At 47.1% G+C, this 24,209-nt stretch overlaps 1 protein-coding gene across 1 annotated transcript in view; it reads right to left on the bottom strand.

Moving 5' to 3' along the window:
• Window positions 1-24,209, bottom strand: part of LOC130295739 (zinc finger protein 850-like) — a 60,203-nt gene that overhangs the window by 9,360 nt on the left and 26,634 nt on the right. Inside the window, exons 8-16 of the mRNA XM_056546837.1 lie at window positions 19,846-19,972; window positions 19,695-19,762; window positions 18,963-19,179; window positions 15,398-16,382; window positions 4,471-4,801; window positions 2,865-3,044; window positions 890-1,016; window positions 739-806; window positions 98-221 (exon numbers count right to left, since the gene is read on the bottom strand). Of these exons, the coding sequence (XP_056402812.1) occupies window positions 98-221; window positions 739-806; window positions 890-1,016; window positions 2,865-3,044; window positions 4,471-4,801; window positions 15,398-16,382; window positions 18,963-19,179; window positions 19,695-19,762; window positions 19,846-19,972 (2,227 nt within the window). The remainder of the gene's footprint in view (window positions 1-97; window positions 222-738; window positions 807-889; window positions 1,017-2,864; window positions 3,045-4,470; window positions 4,802-15,397; window positions 16,383-18,962; window positions 19,180-19,694; window positions 19,763-19,845; window positions 19,973-24,209) is intronic.

The following is a 24,209-nucleotide window of genomic DNA, read 5'->3' as shown; positions in this document are numbered from 1 at the left end:
TTTGGATGGATAACTCCTTTAAAAAAAAATTCCACACAAAATTTGTGTAGTCAGTGCAATCTGTGACTGTTCTCTGCATCTAGCAGTTACTACTCACCTGGGCAATTACCAGTAGGAATGTCCTCCTTATACTGCTCATCACCGCTCTCATCTGTCTCTTCTTCTTTCACTATTATGTCTATAGCATTAATATAGCTCAGATCTTCATCCCGATTCATAAGCTGGGAAACAAATTATCAGACAGGAGAAGTCACCTGGAATGTCTTATATGTGCAGAGAAGAAAATTTATAACCATGAAGACCAAGAATGACAGGAGGAATTATCTGAGCCCCATAGCTGCAGGTCTCCTAGAAGATGGACATAGATATTAGATGAAGGATCAATAACCTCAGGACCCTCATACACATGTATATCCCCCATGGCTAGACAGGCTTCAGGTTGTGTCAGTGGAGGAGATCAGCTCCTGCCAGACACCTCTGGGGTTTGTCTCGGGGGAAATAAAGGATCAGATGGGTATAAATCCAACCTGTTGGTTCCTTATTCCAACCAGCAGTCTCCATAGTCAGAAAACTGTGAGAAGATCCAGACAACATGTAATGTCTATGGTCGGCTTTATCCTGTCATCTCCACCTTTCTCATTCCACAAGTATAAAGCATATAATACTGTAGGATAAAACAAGACTGAACACAAGAGCTTCACAGCCCTTCTACAGATCATAGGGAATATCTCCATCTACCTGATCCTGATCCTGTGGAAGAAGAGGACGGGGACACCTCTCTGCTGCTGTTCTCTTACTGGATCTGACTGTAGGGAACACATACAGAGACTGAATTCATTCTTTACATACAAATAATGAGAGGACGTGTGTATATAGTCATGTCTATTACCTGCTGATGTGAGGGGCTGCTGATCCTCCATCATCACCTGATCCTTGTACTGATCCTTGTGTCCTTCTACATACTCCCACTCCTCCATGGAGAAATACACCGCCACGTCCTGACACCTTATAGGAACCTGACACACAATGATACAGTCATCACCCCGACCCCTCCAGTGGTGTTACTGTATAATGTCCCAGCATTCCCAGCAGGGTCACCTCTCCAGTCATCACCAGACCCCTCCATTACTGTATAATGTCCCAGCATTCCCAGCAGGGTCACCTCTCCAGTCATCACCAGACCCCTCCATTACTGTATAATGTCCCAGCAGTGTCACCTCTCCAGTCATCACCAGACCCCTCCATTACTGTATAATGTCCCAGCAGTGTCACCTCTCCAGTCATCACCAGACCCCTCCATTACTGTATAATGTCCCAGCAGTGTCACCTCTCCAGTCATCACCAGACCCCTCCATTACTGTATAATGTCCCAGCATTCCCAGCAGTGTCACCTCTCCAGTCATCACCAGACCCCTCCATTACTGTATAATGTCCCAGCATTCCCAGCAGTGTCACCTCTCCAGTCATCACCAGACCCCTCCATTACTGTATAATGTCCCAGCATTCCCAGCAGTGTCACCTCTCCAGTCATCACCAGACCCCTCCATTACTGTATAATGTCCCAGCAGTGTCACCTCTCCAGTCATCACCAGACCCCTCCATTACTGTATAATGTCCCAGCAGTGTCACCTCTCCAGTCATCACCAGACCCCTCCATTACTGTATAATGTCCCAGCATTCCCAGCAGTGTCACCTCTCCAGTCATCACCAGACCCCTCCATTACTGTATAATGTCCCAGCATTCCCAGCAGTGTCACCTCTCCAGTCATCACCAGACCCCTCCATTATTGTATAATGTCCCAGCATTCCCAGCAGAGTCACCTCTCCAGTCATCACCAGACCCCTCCATTACTGTATAATGTCCCAGCATTCCCAGCAGTGTCACCTCTCCAGTCATCACCAGACCCCTCCATTACTGTATAATGTCCCAGCATTCCCAGCAGTGTCACCTCTCCAGTCATCACCAGACCCCTCCATTACTGTATAATGTCCCAGCATTCCCAGCAGTGTCACCTCTCCAGTCATCACCAGACCCCTCCATTACTGTATAATGTCCCAGCATTCCCAGCAGTGTCACCTCTCCAGTCATCACCAGACCCCTCCATTACTGTATAATGTCCCAGCATTCCCAGCAGTGTCACCTCTCCAGTCATCACCAGACCCCTCCATTACTGTATAATGTCCCAGCAGTGTCACCTCTCCAGTCATCACCAGACCCCTCCATTACTGTATAATGTCCCAGCAGTGTCACCTCTCCAGTCATCACCAGACCCCTCCATTACTGTATAATGTCCCAGCATTCCCAGCAGTGTCACCTCTCCAGTCATCACCAGACCCCTCCATTACTGTATAATGTCCCAGCATTCCCAGCAGTGTCACCTCTCCAGTCATCACCAGACCCCTCCATTACTGTATAATGTCCCAGCATTCCCAGCAGGGTCACCTCTCCAGTCATCACCAGACCCCTCCATTACTGTATAATGTCCCAGCAGTGTCACCTCTCCAGTCATCACCAGACCCCTCCATTACTGTATAATATCCCAGCAGTGTCACCTCTCCAGTCATCACCAGACCCCTCCATTACTGTATAATGTCCCAGCATTCCCAGCAGGGTCACCTCTCCAGTCATCACCAGACCCCTCCATTACTGTATAATGTCCCAGCATTCCCAGCAGGGTCACCTCTCCAGTCATCACCAGACCCCTCCATTACTGTATAATGTCCCAGCATTCCCTGCATTGTCACCTCTCCAGTCATCACCAGACCCCTCCATTACTGTATAATGTCCCAGCAGTGTCACCTCTCCAGTCATCACCAGACCCCTCCATTACTGTATATTGTCCCAGCATTCCCAGCAGGGTCACCTCTCCAGTCAGCAGCTCCATCATCTTGTTGATGAGTTCTAGGATCTTCTGTTCATCCATTTCCTCATGTATCAGGGAGTGAGGTGGGGGCCCTGGGATTGGGCTCAGGGTTCTTCCCCATCCTTCACACACAGGGGCCCGACAGCGCCCACTAGAGGACTTCTTCACTACTGTGTAATCCTGTGTATGGAGAGACACATTAATATCACTACATACATTCCCAGAATCCCTCACCTCTCCAGTCATATCCATCTGTTATTACATAGATAAGAATGAGGTCATGTGACATCACTCCCAGAATCCCTCACCTCTCCAGTCATATCCATCTGTTATTACAGAGATAAGAATGAGGTCATGTGACATCACTCCCAGAATCCCTCACCTCTCGTCATATCCATCTGTTATTACATAGATAAGAATGAGGTCATGTGACATCACTCCCAGAATCCCTCACCTCTCCAGTCATATCCATCTATTACATAGATAAGAATGAGGTCATGTGACATCACTCCCAGAATCCCTCACCTCTCCAGTCATATCCATCTAATATTACAGAGATAAGAATGAGGTCATGTGACATCACTCCCAGAATCCCTCACCTCTCCAGTCATATCTGTCAGGATCCGGATACTGTGAGGATATTGGTGGTGGATCCTCTGTGTCAGTGAGGTGATGGCGTGGGCCGTACCAGGGGAACGGAGTCTAAGGGGTTACTGGTTTTCACCAGAGCCCGCCGCAAAGCGGGATGGACTTGCAGCGGCAGGTAACCCCCAGGTCGTTCCACCCGATAGCGACTCAACCCCAATTGGCGGCTGAGACAGGCGCGGTACAAGGGATTAGGCAAGAGCAAGGTCGGACGTAGCAGAAGGTCAGGCAGCAAGGATCGTAGTCAGGGGCAACGGCAGGAGGTCTGGAACACTGGCTTGGGACATACAAGGAACGCTTTCACTGGCACAAGGGCAACAAGATCCGGCAATGCTGGGAAGGGGAAGTGAGGTAATAAAGGCATGGACACAGGTGTGAGCACTAATTGGGGCAGGCGCCAATCAATGGCGCACTGGCCTTTTAAATCGCAGAGAGCCGGCGTGCGCGCGCCCTAGGGAGCGGGGCCTCGCGCGCCGGGACTGAGCCGTCGGGGAACAGGACGGGTAAGGAGACTGGGATACAAGCCGCGAGCGGGCGCGTCCCGCTACGCGGGTCGCATCCCCGCCGGTGACATTAATGCAGCGCTCCCGGTCAGCGGGTCTGACCGGGGCGCTGTGAGAAGGTGAACGCCGCGAGCGCTCCGGGGAGGAGCGGGGACCCGGAGCGCTCGGCGTAACAATAGCCATCTGTTATTACATAGATAAGAATGAGGTCATGTGACACCACTCCCAGAATCCCTCACCTCTCCAGTCATATCCATCTGTTATTATATAGATAAGAATGAGGTCATGTGACATCACTACCAGAATCCCTCACCTCTCCAGTCATATCCATCTATTACAGAGATAAGAATGAGGTCATGTGACATCACTCCCAGAATCCCTCACCTCTCCAGTCATATCCATCAGTTATTACAGAGATAAGAATGAGGTCATGTGACATCACTCCCAGAATCCCTCACCTCTCCAGTAAGTCGGAAGAGTATCTGTAGGGTGAGGTTTATGATCCTGTCGGCCATCTTGTTCCTGTCTCTCTCCATGGTTGACCAGGAAACTTCTCTTATATAGAAGATATCAGCAGAGGATCCTGGGGTGGAGGAATCTGAGCCAATGTAAGAAAAAAATACAGATACAGGAGATAATAAGATGAAATATTTCAGCAGACAGAACATTGTAGATGACGTCTTCTCTCTCTCCTGGATGGATAAGATCACAAGCTGAATAGTAGATAAAGCGCAAATCTCAAGTTTCATGTGCGAACGATCTTCAGCTCCACCGTGGGAAGACGAAGATCACGCTGGACAGTACAGTTGCTGAGGTAACCGTACCACACTCATTGAATGTCACTCAGCGTGGTTCGGTTGCCTCAGCAACTGTATTGCCTAGCATGGCCTGCGTCTCCCCACACTGGCCTGAAACTTTGGACTTTCCCTTTAACCTTTTAAGGACGCAGGGCGTAGCTGTACGCCCTGCGCCCGGTCCTGGTATTTAAAACGGCCGAGACCCCGCGTCATACCGGGTCGGTCCCGGCGGCTTATGATAGCCGGGACCCTGGGCTAATAGCGTGCGGCACAGATCATCGTGTCGCGTGCTATTAACCCTTTAGACGTGGCGATCAAAGTTGATTGCCGCGTCTAAAACGAAAGTAAAAGCTTCCCGGCAGCTCAGTCAGGCTGATCAGGACTATCGCGATAAAATCATGTCCCGATCAGCTAGGACGCGAGCAGAGGTCCCCTTACCTTGCTCCATCGCGTCTGATCTGCGTTTGATTGCTCCAAGCCTGAGCTACAGGCTTGAGCAGTCGAGCCCCTATCTTGCTATGGCTTTACAGGGATCAGGGTAAAAGATCAGTGTGTGCAGTGTTATAGGTCCTTATGGGATAACAATGATCAGTATAAGAGATCAGTGTGTGCAGTGTTATAGGTCCCTATGGGATAACAATGATCAGTATAAGAGATCAGTGTGCAGTGTTATAGGTCCCTATGGGATAACAATGATCAGTATAAGAGATCAGTGTGTGCAGTGTTATAGGTCCCTATGGGATAACAATGATCAGTATAAGAGATCAGTGTGCAGTGTTATAGGTCCCTATAGGAGCTAGAGCACTGCAAAAAACTAAGTGAACAAAAAGTTAATAAAGGTCATTTAAATGGGCACTGTCACCAACTTTATTTTTTGATATGTTGTAGTACTTATGTACTACAACATATCTCTAATATACTTTTATTATTACTATTTTTTTTTTTTTTTTAAAGGTTTAATTTACATTTAAAAACCGGCTACTGAAAAAGGAGTGATTTTGGCGTGGCAATCAGTCCTTTTTCAGTTAGGCTGCACTCGCTCCCTGCCTGTCAATCAGACAGGTGGGAGCGAGCACATTGGCTCCCCGGTCACTGGCTGGGAGGCCACTCCTCCCGCACATCGCCACCGCCTCGTTGCCGCCGCTGTCCCTGCACACCCCCTGCCGGACTCTGCAGTAACTGCAAGTGTAATGAGGGAACGGGGTATGCGGGGCGGGGGGAGGAGGAGGGAATGGGCTAGTGCCGTAGCGGGGGGGGGGGGGGGGGGGGGAACGGGCTAGCAGAAAAAAAAAATAGGGTATAAGATGCCTGATCGCGGGGGTCCTGCCGCCGCTGGGGACCCCCGTGATCTTCCACGCTGCACCCCGTTAGAATCAGTCCCCGGAGCGTGTTCGCTGGCGTTGTCATGGCTCCGCCCCCGATCTTCAGCTCCACCGTGGGAAGACGGAGATCATGCTGGACAGTACAGTTGCCGAGGTAACCGTACCACACTCATTGAATGTCACTCAGCGTCACCCTCGCCCCCTCCCATAGGCTTGCATTGAGGGGGCGGAGCGTGACGTCACACGGGGGCGGAGCCATGACAATGCTCCTTCCCCGTGATCGTCAGTAATCAGACCTAGAGAGAACACGCTGCGGGGACTGATTCTAACGGGGTGCTGCGTGCAAGATCATGGGGATCCCCAGCAGCGGGACCCCCGAGATCCCCAGAGATCATGCATCTTATCCCCTATCCGGCCCTAGACATCTTATCCCGGGGCTCTCGCTGTGATCTCCGCTCCCTCCCATAGACATGAACAGAGGGGGCGTGGTGTCACAAGGGGCGTGGCATGATGTCATTAGCGCAAAAAGATCACAGGGGTCGCAGCTGCGGGACCCCCGCTATCAGTCATCTTATCCACCTATCCAAAGATGCCTAACAGCAATGTACCCCTTTAAGGTAAAAACAGGCTGTGTCCTTAAGGGGTTAAAAAAACTGATGGTAAAAACTGACAATGACAACGTATGACAGGCGATAGTCATGGTCAGTCTATAATCGGATAGAAGTGATATCTACGAGCACCCGCCCTATCAGAAAGTGTTTCCCAAACAGGGTGCCTCCAGCTGTTGCTAAACTACAACTCCCAATATGCACGGGCTGTAATGTTTCCCAAACAGCTGGAGGCACCCTGTTTGGGAAACATTACGATAAAGTATCTGTTCTCCCAAATTCATCAGTAACCATCCTGAAGGGGTTAATGGTGCTGTCCCCTCCCCCACCCCTCCTGATGACCGCACACATACCTCCACCGCAGCCTGTACAGAGCCGTGTACTTACCCTGTGCTTACACCACCTGCCATGATGTCACAGTCATGTGATCAGTCACATGGAGAAAGAGGAGGAGGAGTCACATGATCAGGGGCTGCTGCTCTAGGCTCATCTGCTCAGTGTATGCAGGACTCTGCTGTGCTGGTTGTGATCGCTGCTGGATGAGCTGAAGTTATGTGTATGCAGCAGAGCTGTGTGTGTGTGATGTGCGTGGTGCAGAGCTGTGTATGTGTGTGTTATATATGTCTGCAGCAGAGCTGTGTGTAATGTGCATGTAGCTGAGCTGTATGTGTACACAGTAGAGCTGTATATGTGTAATGTACATGTAGCTGGGCTGTATGTGTACACAGTAGAGCTGTATATGTGTAATGTGCATGTAGCTGAGCTGTATGTGTACACAGTAGAGCTGTATATGTGTAATGTACATGTAGCTGAGCTGTATGTGTACACAGTAGAGCTGTATATGTGTAATGTACATGTAGCTGGGCTGTATGTGTACACAGTAGAGCTGTATATGTGTAATGTGCATGTAGCTGAGCTGTATGTGTACACAGTAGAGCTGTATATGTGTAATGTACATGTAGCTGAGCTGTATGTGTACACAGTAGAGCTGTATATGTGTAATGTGCATGTAGCTGAGCTGTATGTGTACACAGAGCTGTATATGTGTAATGTACATGTAGCTGAGCTGTATGTGTACACAGTAGAGCTGTATATGTGTAATGTACATGTAGCTGAGCTGTATGTGTACACAGTAGAGCTGTATATGTGTAATGTACATGTAGCTGAGCCGTATGTGTACACAGTAGTGCTGTATATGTGTAATGTGCATGTAGCTGAGCTGTATGTGTACACAGTAGAGCTGTATATGTGTAATGTACATGTAGCTGAGCTGTATGTGTACACAGTAGAGCTGTATATGTGTAATGTGCATGTAGCTGAGCTGTATGTGTACACAGTAGAGCTGTATATCTGTAATGTACATGTAGCTGAGCTGTATGTGTACACAGTAGAGCTGTATATGTGTAATGTGCATGTAGCTGAGCTGTATGTGTACACAGTAGAGCTGTATATGTGTAATGTACATGTAGCTGAGCTGTATGTGTACACAGTAGAGCTGTATATGTGTAATGTTCATGTAGCTGAGCTGTATGTGTACACAGTAGAGCTGTGTGTAATGTGCATGTAGCTGAGCTGTATGTGTACACAGTAGAGCTGTATATGTGTAATGTACATGTAGCTGAGCTGTATGTGTACACAGTAGTGCTGTATATGTGTAATGTACATGTAGCTGAGCTGTATGTGTACACAGTAGAGCTGTATGTGTGTAATGTACATGTAGCTGAGCTGTATGTGTACACAGTAGAGCTGTATGTGTGTAATGTACATGTAGCTGAGCTGTATGTGTACACAGTAGAGCTGTATGTGTGTAATGTACATGTAGCTGAGCTGTATGTGTACACAGTAGAGCTGTATGTGTGTAATGTACATGTAGCTGAGCTGTATGTGTACACAGTAGAGCTGTATGTGTGTAATGTACATGTAGCTGAGCTGTATGTGTACACAGTAGAGCTGTATATGTGTAATGTGCATGTAGCTGAGCTGTATGTGTACACAGTAGAGCTGTATATGTGTAATGTACATGTAGCTGAGCTGTATGTGTACACAGTAGTGCTGTATATGTGTAATGTACATGTAGCTGAGCTGTATGTGTACACAGTAGAGCTGTATATGTGTAATGTACATGTAGCTGAGCTGTATGTGTACACAGTAGTGCTGTATATGTGTAATGTGCATGTAGCTGAGCTGTATGTGTACACAGTAGAGCTGTATATGTGTAATGTGCATGTAGCTGAGCTGTATGTGTACACAGTAGAGCTGTGTGTAATGTGCATGTAGCTGAGCTGTATGTGTACACAGTAGTGCTGTATATGTGTAATGTACATGTAGCTGAGCTGTATGTGTACACAGTAGAGCTGTATATGTGTAATGTGCATGTAGCTGAGCTGTATGTGTACACAGTAGAGCTGTATATATATGTAATGTGCATGTAGCTGAGCTGTATGTGTACACAGTAGAGCTGTATATGTGTAATGTGCATGTAGCTGAGCTGTATGTGTACACAGTAGAGCTGTATATGTGTAATGTACATGTAGCTGAGCTGTATGTGTACACAGTAGTGCTGTATATGTGTAATGTACATGTAGCTGGGCTGTATGTGTACACAGTAGAGCTGTATATGTGTAATGTACATGTAGCTGAGCTGTATGTGTACACAGTAGAGCTGTATATGTGTAATGTGCATGTAGCTGAGCTGTATGTGTACACAGTAGTGCTGTATATATGTAATGTACATGTAGCTGAGCTGTATGTGTACACAGTAGAGCTGTATATGTGTAATGTACATGTAGCTGAGCTGTATGTGTACACAGTAGAGCTGTATATGTGTAATGTACATGTAGCTGAGCGGTACATTTACAGCACAGTGTCAAGGGATTAGTGATCCAGCCGGGATGGCTGATATCAAATATGTGTATCACGGTATTTTTGTAACTTGCGGCGGTTCCACGGTATAGAACGGTATTTTTTCACAAAACCCCCCCCCCCCCCCCAATCATGTGACCCTCCAGCGCTCATTGCATGTTTGGAGAGTCACGTTTCATAGCATATATCCGGCATTAACACTTATAGAATTTATACCGTACATACATAGAACTCATGCGGACACACTGTGCATAGCAGTCAATACGGTACACACGGTTCATAGCATTCATACGGTACATGCACTCTTAGCGTTTCATTCTGCACACACGTGCTTAGCATCTATTCTGCATTCACTCCTTTGTACTGCACGTACACTCAAAAAAATAAAAATAAACACACAATCCATTATGCTAAAGCCGTTTAAGATCGCCACATCAGTGCACACACTTCCTGACGCATGCCACAAACAGAGGTAAACTAATCAAATTGAATTACCGTTACAAGCATGTGGTCATATTGTTCAATACGCTCATGGCTTTCATACTGTTCATACATTTCATGGCATTTATACTGTTCACATGCTCATGGCTTTCATACTGTTCATACACTCCCGGCTTCTACACTGTACCATACGCTCGCAGCATCTATACTGTTCATACGCTCCCAGCTTCTACACTGTACCATACGCTCACAGCATTTATACTGTTCATATGCTTATGGCTTTTCATACTGTTCATACGCTCCCGGCTTCTACACTGTACCATACGCTCACAGCATTTATACTGTTCATACACTCATGGCTTTTCATACTGTTCATACGCTCACAGCATTTATACTGTTCATACGCTCCCGGCTTCTACACTGTACCATACGCTCACAGCATTTATACTGTTCATACGCTTATGGCTTTTCATACTGTTCATACGCTCCCGGCTTCTACACTGTACCATACGCTCACAGCATTTATACTGTTCATACGCTCATGGCTTTCATACTGTTCATACGCTCACAGCATTTATACTGTTCATACGCTCATGGCTTTCATACTGTTCATACGCTCACAGCATTTATACTGTTCATACGCTCATGGCTTCTACACTGTACCATACGCTCACAGCATTTATACTGTTCATACTCTCATGGCTTTTCATACTGTTTATACTCTCCCGGCTTCTACACTGTACCATACGCTCACAGCATTTATACTGTTCATACGCTCATGGCTTTCTCTCACTCATGGTTTGTATACTGTTCATATGCTCACTACATTTCCCTCGGATCACACGCTCATTGCTTTATACCGTTCTCACGCTCATGGCATTCATACTGGGTAGACGCTCTTGGCGTTTACTGTACACACACTCATAACATTCACACTATTCATATGACATTTAAACTGTCCGTACGCTCAAGGCATTTATACCGTACACCTTTGTTCAGACTCTTATCACATTTACACTGTTCATATACTGTGGCGTTTTACACTGGGCATTTGCTGTGGCTTTTACACGGTTTCATGCGCTCTGGCGGTTATTGTTCATTATGCTCATGGCATTTATTCTGATTGGTACGCTCAGGACATCTACACTGTTCACGCTGTTCATACATGGCATTTACACTGTTCTTACATTCATGACATTCCATGTATATGCTTGGGGTGCATACACTGCGTGGGAGCACATTGTGTTCATGCTGTTCTACGCTCATGCCACTGGTATTGCTCGCTTGTTCATGGTATCAATGCCGGGCGTACACTCGGGGCGTTTTTGCGTGTGCATTTTACAGTCTGTATGTCATGGCTACACATTGTTGGGTGCTCATGGTATTTATTCGCTCATGGAACGTACTATCGACATGATTGTGGCATTCATGCTGGTCGTAAGCCATAGCAGTTATACTGTCATTACGCTCGTTCCAGTTATACTCTACGTACACTCATGGCATTCATACTGCCCATACGCTCATGGTATTCATACTGATCGCATGCCCATAATATTCATACTGTTCACACCTACGGGTTTGCTGTTATATGCACATGGCGTTTTGCACCATTCATTTGATCACAACACACATACTGGTCATACGTTCACGGCGTCAATACTGTTGCATACACCCATGGCTGTAATGCTGTTCATAAGCTCATGGTATCTACAGTGGTCATACGCTCATCGCATTTTCATACGTTTATGGCATTATCACTGTGTTTATTAACCATACTATTAGCATTTTCACGGTCATTCACTCATGGCTTGCACACGGTTTCATACACGCAGTTATACTTTCCATATGCAATGGCTTTTATTTTGATCATACACTAAGGGTATTTATACCGATCATCCGTTCATGGCATTTACACGGGCCACATGTTCTTGGCATTGACATTACGCCTATGCCATTAGTACTGTTTGAACGCTCATAGCATCCATACCATTCTGTTCATTCGTCCTTAGCTCTTACTGTGTCATACGCTCACAGTTCTATTGTTCATACATAGTATTCCATGTACGCATGGCTTTGCTGTTCATGCACTCTCGTTCATACATCCATTGCTTTCCATGCCACACATGCACTCTTGACGCGGGACTGGTTGTGCGTGTGTGGGCTTTGTTTCCATGTGTTCCATGCGGCCCGGGCATTCGGGTTGTTCGGACGCTCATGGCGTCAGTGCCATGCGAAGGTGCATGGCATTGACGAGCTGATGGTGTTCATAGTATTCACTGTACATGGTGCTTCTATGCAGTTATAGTACACACACGCGTATACCATGATACGGCTCATACGCTTATAACTACACTGTGCCCACGCTTGGGCTTACGTTATAGTTTTCCATGATTGCCAAGTTACGTCACATGGTCATAGGTCGGTTTCTTGTCACGCTTTTTCAGAGCAGTAACATCATGACACATAGGTGGTTGTTTACCTGTTATGCCTGCCACGTCTGAAGGAGGAGGCACTACAGAGGTTATTGTTACTGACACGTCTTCAGAGCAATAACATCATGACACACAGGTGGTTGTTTACCTGTCATGCCTGCCACGTCTGCAGGGAGAGGCACCACGCAGGTTATTGTTACTGACACGTCTTCAGAGCAATAACATCATGACACATAGGTGGTTGTTTACCTGTCATGCCTGCCACGTCTGCAGGGAGAGGCACCACGCAGGTTATTGTTACTGACACGTCTTCAGAGCAATAACATCATGACACACAGGTGGTTGTTTACCGGTTATGCCTGCCACGTCTGCAGGGGAAGGCACCATGGAGGTTATTGTTACTGACACATCTTCAGAGCAATAACATCATGACACACAGATGGTTGTTTACCTGGTATGCCTGCCACGTCTGCCGGAGGAGGCACCACGGGGGGGGGGGGGGGGGTGGCACCACACAGGTTATTGTCACTGACAAATCTTCAGAGCAATAACATTTCAACATAGGTATTTGTTACCCTTCGGGCCTACCACATCTGCAGGTTAAGGTTCACGCAGGTCTACATTACTGACACAGTCTCAAAGCAACCATGGCATAGGCGGTCGGATATCCCGGATGCCTATCATATTGGCAAGCAGAGGCAGTGCAGGTTCTGGTCACTGATACTTTGTAGAATAAGAGCAACTCGTTACGTTTATGGGGTCCCCAGTCATGACAATACGTCTGCTGGGGGATATACCACGCAGGTTTGTTACAGTTTTGTTTTTTTTCCAGCTAGAGTCCGTCACACGGTTGACGCCCTAGTAGCGCCTGCTTCATCAGCATTATCATACGCACAATGGTCCAGCTTGAGGGCGCAATGGCTCAGACATGGAGCGGTAGTGTCTGCAGGTACATTGGTTAGGCAATGTCAGACATAATGGCAATAGGGTGGGTCTATCACCATGAGGCTAGTGGAGTTAGGAATGGGGCATTGGGATTGGCTTAGTTTCAGGTAAGGTAGTCTGATATTATTGATCTTCAGGCAATAAGGCTGTTACCGCCAAGGTCAGTCGGGTGTCGATGGTTGTGCCTATTTAGCTAAGTTTCTATTTTTGCCACTCATTAGCAGGAATATGATGGGATTCATTGGGCCGACAGGTCAGTGTTTCACTCTCGCAATGAGATTAGGCCACATGCTACAAGCAGATATCGGTTTGGGTTTAGCCTGACCCTGTTCAAGCGCCAAACTCTGGTTTCGGTGAAGAGGAGGCATGACTGTTTCCAGGCATCGATCCCTGTGCCAGTCCGTTCGCTTCACCTATTTTCTGTCTTAATGTCAGGGCTATATCTTGGTTTTGTGCTAAGGTAGGGGCATTGGTCATGATTACAACATTTGATTCCCTACCAGATTGACCTTTTGCCCTCTAAAGGTGTGGCCTCCGTCGCGGTCATTGGGCACACTCCAGACCGATATCTTAAAGTTTATAATGTGTACATTACAAGTAAATATATGTCAAGGTTATCATGAGCACGAATGTGTAAGCCCTGATCACAAATTAAAATTTTTCAAAAAAGAAAAAAAAATTGGATTTTTTTTCCATGGCTTAAATGGCTTGAAAAAAAAAATCTCTAATTGGGCACAAAATTTATTTCAACACATTCACTCATCACTCTTTAATGTATTAAATTACTTTTATTTATTTCTTATTTTGTTTTTATCATTGGCCATGGTTCTTTTTACTTTCTATAATTTACTGAAATTTTTTTTACATTTTTTTTTTTTTTTTTTATATGTGACCCTAGGTTGTAACTGCAGAGTACATTTAAAATGCTCTAAAGTCTTTTTGTTGATGTGAATTATGGATAAAACCGATCCATGGGCTGGTCAATAAAAAATTTTGTGTGCATTTAGAGTTGACTTTCCACTAGGGATCGACCGATATCGTTTTTTTTAGGGCCGATACGATAATCGGTGCAGGTTAGGGCCGATAGCCGATAATTTATACCGATATTCCGGTATAAGTTATCGGCTATTTAACCCCCTGCGACACCGCTGCAGATCATTGATTTAAAGCGGGCGCTTTAAATCAATGATCTGCAATGGCTTCTCTCCCCTACCTGTCAGGGTGGTCCGGGCCATCCATCCATCGTTCATGTAGTGTCCGGGGGCGTTCCGGGTGGAGGGTGGTCCGGTCCGGGCTGTCCTTATTCTCCGGCGGTCATCTTCTCCACTCCGGGCAGGCTCCGGCCTAGTATGCTGCATAGACGCCGCTGCGCAGTGACGCCCGTGTGCAGCGACGCACCTGACGTCACGGCGTAGCGGTGTCTATGCAGTGTACTAGGCCGGAGCCTGCCCGGAGTGGAGAAGAAGACCGTGGGAGAAGGACAGCCCGGACCGGTTCACTCTTCACCCGGAACGCCCCCGGACACTACAGGAAGGAAGGAAGGATGGATGGATGGCCCGGACCACCCCCATTACGGGTAAGTTTAATTTTTTATTGACTCGGAGGGTGGGGCCCGACCGTTATAGCGGTATAGGCAAAAATCCATACCGGTATAGCGCCTAGCATCACGGTGGGTCGGGGGTGCGGTGGGTCGAGGGGGTGGCGGTCGCGGTCGCGGTGTGGGCGGTGCGGGGCATTATCGGCAAGATAATTGCCGATACCGATAATGCCCAAAATGGTGATTATTGGCCGATAATATCGGCCATACCGATAATCGGTCGATCCCTACTTTCCACTTAGTTCATCGAAATGGCTTCTACATGTGTGAATTTCTCTGATGTCCAACAAAATTAGATTTTTCCAGTATGAATTTTCCAGTGTTGCAGAAGATTTAAAAGAAAAACATTTCCAACATTTACGACATAAAAATGGCTTCTACTCTGTGTGTTTTCTTTGATGTTTAACAAAATGTAATTTTTTTGTAAAACCTTTCCCACATTCTATGCATGAAAATGGCTTCTCCCCTGTGTGAGTTCTATGATGTTTAGTGAGCAGTTTTCTGGATGAAAAACATTTGCCACATTCTGAGCATATAAATGGCTTCTCCCCTGTGTGAATTTTCAAATGTTCAACAAGACTTGATTTCTGGGTAAAACAATTCCCACATTCTGAGCAGGAAAATGGCTTCTCTCCTGTGTGAGTTCTCCAATGTTCACTAAGATGTGCTTTCCTTGTAAAACATTTCCCACACTCTGAACATGAAAATAGCTTCTCTCCCGTGTGAATTTTTTGATGCTTAAGAAGATCTGAATTCTTAGAAAAACGTTTCCCACATTCTGAACATAAAAATGGCTTTTCCCCTGTGTGACTTTTCTGATGTTCAACAAGATCTCCCTTCCGGGGGAAACACTTCCAACACATTAGACATGAAAATGGCCTTTCACCCGTGTGATTTCTTAGATGGTAAACAAGATGTTCTTTCCTTGAGAAACATTTCCCACATTCTTGACATGAAAATGGCTTCTCCCCTGTGTGAATTTTCAGATGAATAGCAAGATTTGATTTCAAGGTAAAACATTTCCCACATTCTGAACATGAAAATGGCTTCTCCCCAGTGTGAGTTTTTTGATGGTCAACACGATGTGATTTCTGTGTAAAATATTTTCCACAATCAAATGTCTCCTCTTCTGTATGAGCTGATTCATGTTTAATACGCCATCGATGATTTTTATTTTGTGTACCAGTCTGTGATGGATCAGAAGACAGGACGGGTATAACAGGATGAGATGACAGATCTTGTCTGTGAAGGGCTGAGGGTGTATCTGGGATAATGGAATGTTCTTCATATGTATCTTGTGTGATATCATCATCTGCTTTATAATCTGAAGATATAAGATTCTCCTCTGATCTCCTGATACAAGAATCTGCCAAGGATAAAACAGATTGTTATTTATCAGTAATAGAACATTAACGAATGTGCATTAATTTAAAGCTTTTGTTATGCAACATCCCTATATGCAACGTAAAAAGTTACACATTTTATTTAACCCAGCCCATTTTAACCTTAAGGACCAGGCCAATTTTATTTTTGCATTTTCGTTGTTTCCTCCTCACCTTCTAAAATCCATAACTCTTTTATATTTCCATCTACAGACCCATACAAGGGCTTGTTTTTTGAGTGACCAATTTTTTTTTTTAGGGAGGAAATTGAAATGAAAACCACAATTTTGCACATTCTGGAAGGTTTTGTTTTCACGCTGTGCACTTTACGATAAAAATGACGTGTTCTTTATTCTGTGGGTCAATACGATTAAAATGATACCCATCATGAACGGTGGACTACGGTTTATGGTCCGGTGGTTAAACCGCATACGGGGCAAAAATGAGCTGACCGGAGTCGGTGGTCCATTCTGGTCGGCTCGTTGAAATACATTACATACAGGCCAAATACGGCAGGGATACGGGAGCGCCCAGTTTTAGCTCCCCCCAGCCGTATGCGGTCCCGTATTGCCCAAAACATGATGTGAACCCAGCCTAACACAGTTTTCTTCAGTGTGTTTTAGGCTCCTTACTGTGAGCCCTGCGCCCGCGGCCAAGTTATTCAGGGCAGGGTATCTCCGCTACCTACGTCCAATTATTCCCCCCCCCAATCAAAATGTGTCTATTCCTGTGGCCACTATGCCATGGGGATGGGTATCCCCGCTGCAGACAACGTTACCACTCCACCCCGCTCCCGAAGAAAGGTGTCTGTCCCCATGGCAAAATCTATTCCCATTGCCACAGCTTCCCTGAGCACTCCCCACGCGCTGCGGGGATGTAGCGGACACATTCCACTACAGACACCACTGTCTCCCCATCCCCTGATCTCCCCTCTACCTGTTTTGCAGGGATGTAGCAAAGCGAGGGGGGCCCCCCAAGCGCTGTCACTTGGGATAGCGGGGATGTAGCGCACACATTTCACTACAGTTCCCGCTATCCCTCCATCCCCACTGCTTCTTGTGCTTGGCAGTGCATTGAGAGTCACGGGGGAGCGGGGCTGGAAAAGCTGCCCCTGCCCTGTAATAAATAAGAAAAAGTAAATAAAACGTCTGCAATTATATAAACATACATATATATATTTTGTAACGGCAATATATACACTTTATATATACTTTATTACAGGGCAGGGGCAGATTTCCAGCCCCGCTCCCCCGTGACTCTCAGTGCACCGCCACTGTGCTGTCTCCACATCGGAGAATTAATGACATGTGAGCTGCGCGTGCACAGCTCACACCAAGGGAAACTCTTTCCGCTGTGAGAGCCTAAAACACACTGAAGAAAACAGTGTTACAACAAAGTGGAGTTCATCACGTGACACAACCCTCCCAACAGCCAATAGTAGGGGGGCAGGTGTGTGCGTCTCAGCCAATCACAGATCCTTTAGGTGACTCAGCACTTTTCATAGTTGTAGTGTTTTCTTCACTACATGCAGAGTCAGGACAAGAAAGGGTCAAACTAGGAGGGTGTTACAGTACAAAATCGGCAGGCAAAAGAATGGTCAGCAAAAAGGCTAGAGTCAGGTCACAATACATAACACTTTGATGGTGAGTTAGAGTATAAAGTCTCTTAGTGAGGACATTTTTTATGCCTCTCATCCAGACAAACCTTTGCCTATGATTTTTTTTTTTTTTTTACAAATCAGAAATTTTTATTAAAGGGGTACTCTGGCCCTAAGACATCTTGTCCCCTAACCAGGGGATGCCCACAATCTTGCATTCCCACCTCTTTGAGCTGCACGCCGCGCTGCCAGCTCACAAACTGCCAGGTGCCGACCACGGGGCCAGTGTATCTTGACATCACGACACGACGGCCCCTCCCATAGATTTGCATAGCGGGGGCGACGTCACACGGGGTGGAGTCGTGATGTCACGATACTCTGTCCCCGTGGTCAGGAGGCATAAGACTGAGAGCCTACAGCGCTTCCAGCAGGGGAAAAGATGTCTTGGGGCCAAAGGATAGGGGATAAGATGCCTTGGGGCCGGAGTACCCCTTTAATTCCTTTTGTGCTCCACTGCTGCATCATTCATTGCTGTGACAATGCCAAGGCCTATCTGGGGGTATGGACGACGAGCCAATTACATTCTGGCCCTCCTTTAGATGCGATATATATTCCTCAGGATGTCCATTTCACCTTGACTGTGTTTGTGGTCTTTACCCTGGATTGGCATTTATACCTGTATCTTTTGCTGATCTGATCTATCGTACCTGACCTTTGCCTGTGACCTGATATAACTTTGCCTTATACTCTGTACTTTTGCAGCCCTCTAGGTTTCTGACTTTGTTTAGAACAGATCATCAAAGCAGGTAGGGACAGTGGTTTGAGGCTAGTGTTAGGGCTATAATGCTGCCTTCCCTGGAAGTGACGGCTTATCTCTATGTTTCTACAAACACAACACACACGCTGATGCAGCAAGTGACTGAGTATAATCTGTAACTCTGTGAATGATTTAGTGGTTACTACTCACCTAGATGGTTCCCAGTAGGAATGTCCTCCATAAGCTCCTCATCACCCCTCACATCTGTCTCTTCTTCTTCCTTTATGTCTGTAGCATTAATATAGATCAGATCTTTCCCTGTAGGAACGTCCTCCTTATACTGCTCATCACTGCTCACATATGTCTCTTCTTCTTCCTTTATGTCTGTAGCATTAATATAGTTCAGATGTTCATCCTGATTCATAAGCTGTGAAATAAATATTATATCATCAGACAGTAGGAAATGTTTAATATGAGCAAAAAATATTATAAATTATCATTGGAATCAAAAATGACAGGAGGAGTTATCTGAGCCCCATAGCTGCAGGTCTCCTAGAAGCCGGACATAGATATTAGATAATGGATCAATAACCTCAGGACCCTCATACACATGTATATCCCCCATGGCTAGACAGGCTTCAGGTTGTGTCAGTGGAGGAGATCAGCTCCTGCCAGACACCTCTGGGGTTTGTCTCGGGGGAAATAAAGGATCAGATGGGTATAAATCCAACCTGTTGGTTCCTTATTCCAACCAGCAGTCTCCATAGCCAGAAAACTGTGAGAAGATCCAGACAACATGTAATGTCTATGGTCGGCTTTATCCTGTCATCTCCACCTTTCTCATTCCACAAGTATAAAGCATATAATACTGTAGGATAAAACAAGACTGAACACAAGAGCTTCACAGCCCTTCTACAGATCATAGGGAATATCTCCATCTACCTGATCCTGATCCTGTGGAAGAAGAGGACGGGGACACCTCTCTGCTGCTGTTCTCTTACTGGATCTGACTGTAGGGAACACATACAGAGACTGAATTCATTCTTTACATACAAATAATGAGAGGACGTGTGTATATAGTCATGTCTATTACCTGCTGATGTGAGGGGCTGCTGATCCTCCATCATCACCTGATCCTTGTACTGATCCTTGTGTCCTTCTACATACTCCCACTCCTCCATGGAGAAATAGACCGCCACGTCCTGACACCTTATAGGAACCTGGCACATAATGATACAGTCATCACCCCGACCCCTCCAGTGGTGTTACTGTATAATGTCCCAGCATTCCCAGCAGTGTCACCTCTCCAGTCATCACCAGACCCCTCCATTACTATATAATGTCCCAGCATTCCCAGCAGTGTCACCTCTCCAGTCATCACCAGACCCCTCCATTACTGTATAATGTCCCAGCATTCCCAGCAGTGTCACCTCTCCAGTCATCACCAGACCCCTCCATTACTATATAATGTCCCAGCAGTGTCACCTCTCCAGTCATCACCAGACCCCTCCATTACTGTATAATGTCCCAGCATTCCCAGCAGTGTCACCTCTCCAGTCATCACCAGACCCCTCCATTACTGTATAATGTCCCAGCAGTGTCACCTCTCCAGTCATCACCAGACCCCTCCATTACTGTATAATGTCCCAGCATTCCCAGCAGTGTCACCTCTCCAGTCATCACCAGACCCCTCCATTACTGTATAATGTCCCAGCATTCCCAGCAGTGTCACCTCTCCAGTCATCACCAGACCCCTCCATTACTGTATAATGTCCCAGCAGTGTCACCTCTCCAGTCATCACCAGATCCCTCCATTACTGTATAATGTCCCAGCATTCCCAGCAGTGTCACCTCTCCAGTCATCACCAGACTCCTCCATTACTGTATAATGTCCCAGCATTCCCAGCAGTGTCACCTCTCCAGTCATCACCAGACCCCTTCATTACTGTATAATGTCCCAGCATTCCCAGCAGTGTCACCTCTCCAGTCATCACCAGACCCCTCCATTACTGTATAATGTCCCAGCATTCCCAGCAGTGTCACCTCTCCAGTCATCACCAGACCCCTCCATTACTGTATAATATCCCAGCAGTGTCACCTCTCCAGTCATCACCAGACCCCTCCATTACTGTATAATGTCCCAGCATTCCCAGCAGTGTCACCTCTCCAGTCATCACCAGACCCTCCATTACTGTATAATGTCCCAGCAGTGTCACCTCTCCAGTCATCACCAGACCCCTCCATTACTGTATAATGTCCCAGCAGTGTCACCTCTTCAGTCATCACCAGACCCCTCCATTACTGTATAATGTCCCAGCATTCCCAGCAGTGTCACCTCTCCAGTCATCACCAGATCCCTCCATTACTGTATAATGTCCCAGCAGTGTCACCTCTCCAGTCATCACCAGACCCCTCCATTACTGTATAATGTCCCAGCAGTGTCACCTCTCCAGTCATCACCAGACCCCTCCATTACTGTATAATGTCCCAGCATTCCCAGCAGTGTCACCTCTCCAGTCATCACCAGACCCCTCCATTACTGTATAATGTCCCAGCAGTGTCACCTCTCCAGTCATCACCAGACCCCTCCATTACTGTATAATGTCCCAGCAGGGTCACCTCTCCAGTCATCACCAGACCCCTCCATTACTGTATAATATCCCAGCAGTGTCACCTCTCCAGTCATCACCAGACCCCTCCATTACTGTATAATGTCCCAGCAGGGTCACCTCTCCAGTCATCACCAGACCCCTCCATTACTGTATAATGTCCCAGCAGTGTCACCTCTCCAGTCATCACCAGACCCCTCCATTACTGTATAATGTCCCAGCATTCCCAGCAGTGTCACCTCTCCAGTCATCACCAGACCCTCCATTACTGTATAATGTCCCAGCAGTGTCACCTCTCCAGTCATCACCAGACCCCTCCATTACTGTATAATGTCCCAGCAGTGTCACCTCTCCAGTCATCACCAGACCCCTCCATTACTGTATAATGTCCCAGCATTCCCAGCGGTGTCACCTCTCCAGTCATCACCAGACCCCTCCATTACTGTATAATGTCCCAGCAGTGTCACCTCTCCAGTCATCACCAGACCCCTCCATTACTGTATAATGTCCCAGCATTCCCAGCAGTGTCACCTCTCCAGTCATCACCACACCCCTCCATTACTGTATAATGTCCCAGCAGTGTCACCTCTCCAGTCATCACCAGATCCCTCCATTACTGTATAATGTCCCAGCATTCCCAGCAGGGTCACCTCTCCAGTCATCACCAGACCCCTCCATTACTGTATAATGTCCCAGCATTCCCAGCAGTGTCTCCTCTCCAGTCATCACCAGACCCCTCCATTACTGTATAATGTCCCAGCATTCCCAGCAGGGTCACCTCTCCAGTCATCACCAGACCCCTCCATTACTGTATAATGTCCCAGCATTCCCAGCAGTGTCACCTCTCCAGTCATCACCAGACCCCTTCATTACTGTATAATGTCCCAGCAGTGTCACCTCTCCAGTCATCACCAGACCCCTCCATTACTGTATAATGTCCCAGCATTCCCAGCAGTGTCACCTCTCCAGTCATCACCAGACCCCTCCATTACTGTATAATGTCCCAGCATTCCCAGCAGTGTCACCTCTCTAGTCATCACCAGACCCCTCCATTACTGTATAATGTCCCAGCAGTGTCACCTCTCCAGTCATCACCAGACCCCTCCATTACTGTATAATGTCCCAGCATTCCCAGCAGTGTCACCTCTCCAGTCATCACCAGACCCCTCCATTACTGTATAATGTCCCAGCATTCCCAGCAGTGTCACCTCTCCAGTCATCACCAGACCCCTCCATTACTGTATAATGTCCCAGCAGTGTCACCTCTCCAATCATCACCAGACCCCTCCATTACTGTATAATGTCCCAGCATTCCCAGCAGGGTCACCTCTCCAGTCATCACCAGACCCCTCCATTACTGTATAATGTCCCAGCAGTGTCACCTCTCCAGTCATCACCAGACCCCTCCATTACTGTATAATGTCCCAGCAGTGTCACCTCTCCAGTCATCATCAGACCCCTCCATTACTGTATAATGTCCCAGCATTCCCAGCAGTGTCACCTCTCCAGTCATCACCAGACCCTCCATTACAGTATAATGTCCCAGCAGTGTCACCTCTCCAGTCATCACCAGACCCCTCCATTACTGTATAATGTCCCAGCATTCCCAGCAGTGTCACCTCTCCAGTCATCACCAGACCCCTCCATTACTGTATAATGTCCCAGCAGTGTCACCTCTCCAGTCATCACCAGACCCCTCCATTACTGTATAATGTCCCAGCATTCCCAGCAGTGTCACCTCTCCAGTCATCACCAGACCCCTCCATTACTGTATAATGTCCCAGCATTCCCAGCAGTGTCACCTCTCCAGTCATCACCAGACCCCTCCATTACTGTATAATGTCCCAGCAGTGTCACCTCTCCAGTCATCACCAGACCCCTCCATTACTGTATAATGTCCCAGCAGTGTCACCTCTCCAGTCATCACCAGATCCCTCCATTACTGTATAATGTCCCAGCATTCCCAGCAGTGTCTCCTCTCCAGTCATCACCAGACCCCTCCATTACTGTATAATGTCCCAGCATTCCCAGCAGTGTCACCTCTCCAGTCATCACCAGACCCCTCCATTACTGTATAATGTCCCAGCATTCCCAGCAGGGTCACCTCTCCAGTCATCATCAGACCCCTCCATTACTGTATAATGTCCCAGCATTCCCAGCAGTGTCTCCTCTCCAGTCATCACCAGACCCCTCCATTACTGTATAATGTCCCAGCATTCCCAGCAGGGTCACCTCTCCAGTCATCACCAGACCCCTCCATTACTGTATAATGTCCCAGCATTCCCAGCAGTGTCACCTCTCCAGTCATCACCAGACCCCTCCATTACTGTATAATGTCCCAGCATTCCCAGCAGTGTCACCTCTCCAGTCATCACCAGACCCCTCCATTACTGTATAATGTCCCAGCATTCCCAGCAGTGTCACCTCTCCAGTCATCACCAGACCCCTCCATTACTGTATAATGTCCCAGCATTCCCAGCAGTGTCACCTCTCTAGTCATCACCAGACCCCTCCATTACTGTATAATGTCCCAGCAGTGTCACCTCTCCAGTCATCACCAGACCCCTCCATTACTGTATAATGTCCCAGCATTCCCAGCAGTGTCACCTCTCCAGTCATCACCAGACCCCTCCATTACTGTATAATGTCCCAGGATTCCCAGTAGTGTCACCTCTCCAGTCATCACCAGACCCCTCCATTACTGTATAATGTCCCAGCATTCCCAGCAGTGTCACCTCTCCAGTCATCACCAGACCCCTCCATTACTGTATAATGTCCCAGCATTCCCAGCAGTGTCACCTCTCCAGTCATCACCAGACCCCTCCATTACTGTATAATGTCCCAGCAT

The sequence above is a fragment of the Hyla sarda genome, chromosome 1 (assembly GCF_029499605.1).
Source record: "Hyla sarda isolate aHylSar1 chromosome 1, aHylSar1.hap1, whole genome shotgun sequence".
Lineage (NCBI taxonomy): Eukaryota > Metazoa > Chordata > Amphibia > Anura > Hylidae > Hyla > Hyla sarda.
The sequence above is the reverse complement of the archived record's forward strand: the minus strand, read 5'-3'. Positions and strand labels throughout refer to the sequence as shown.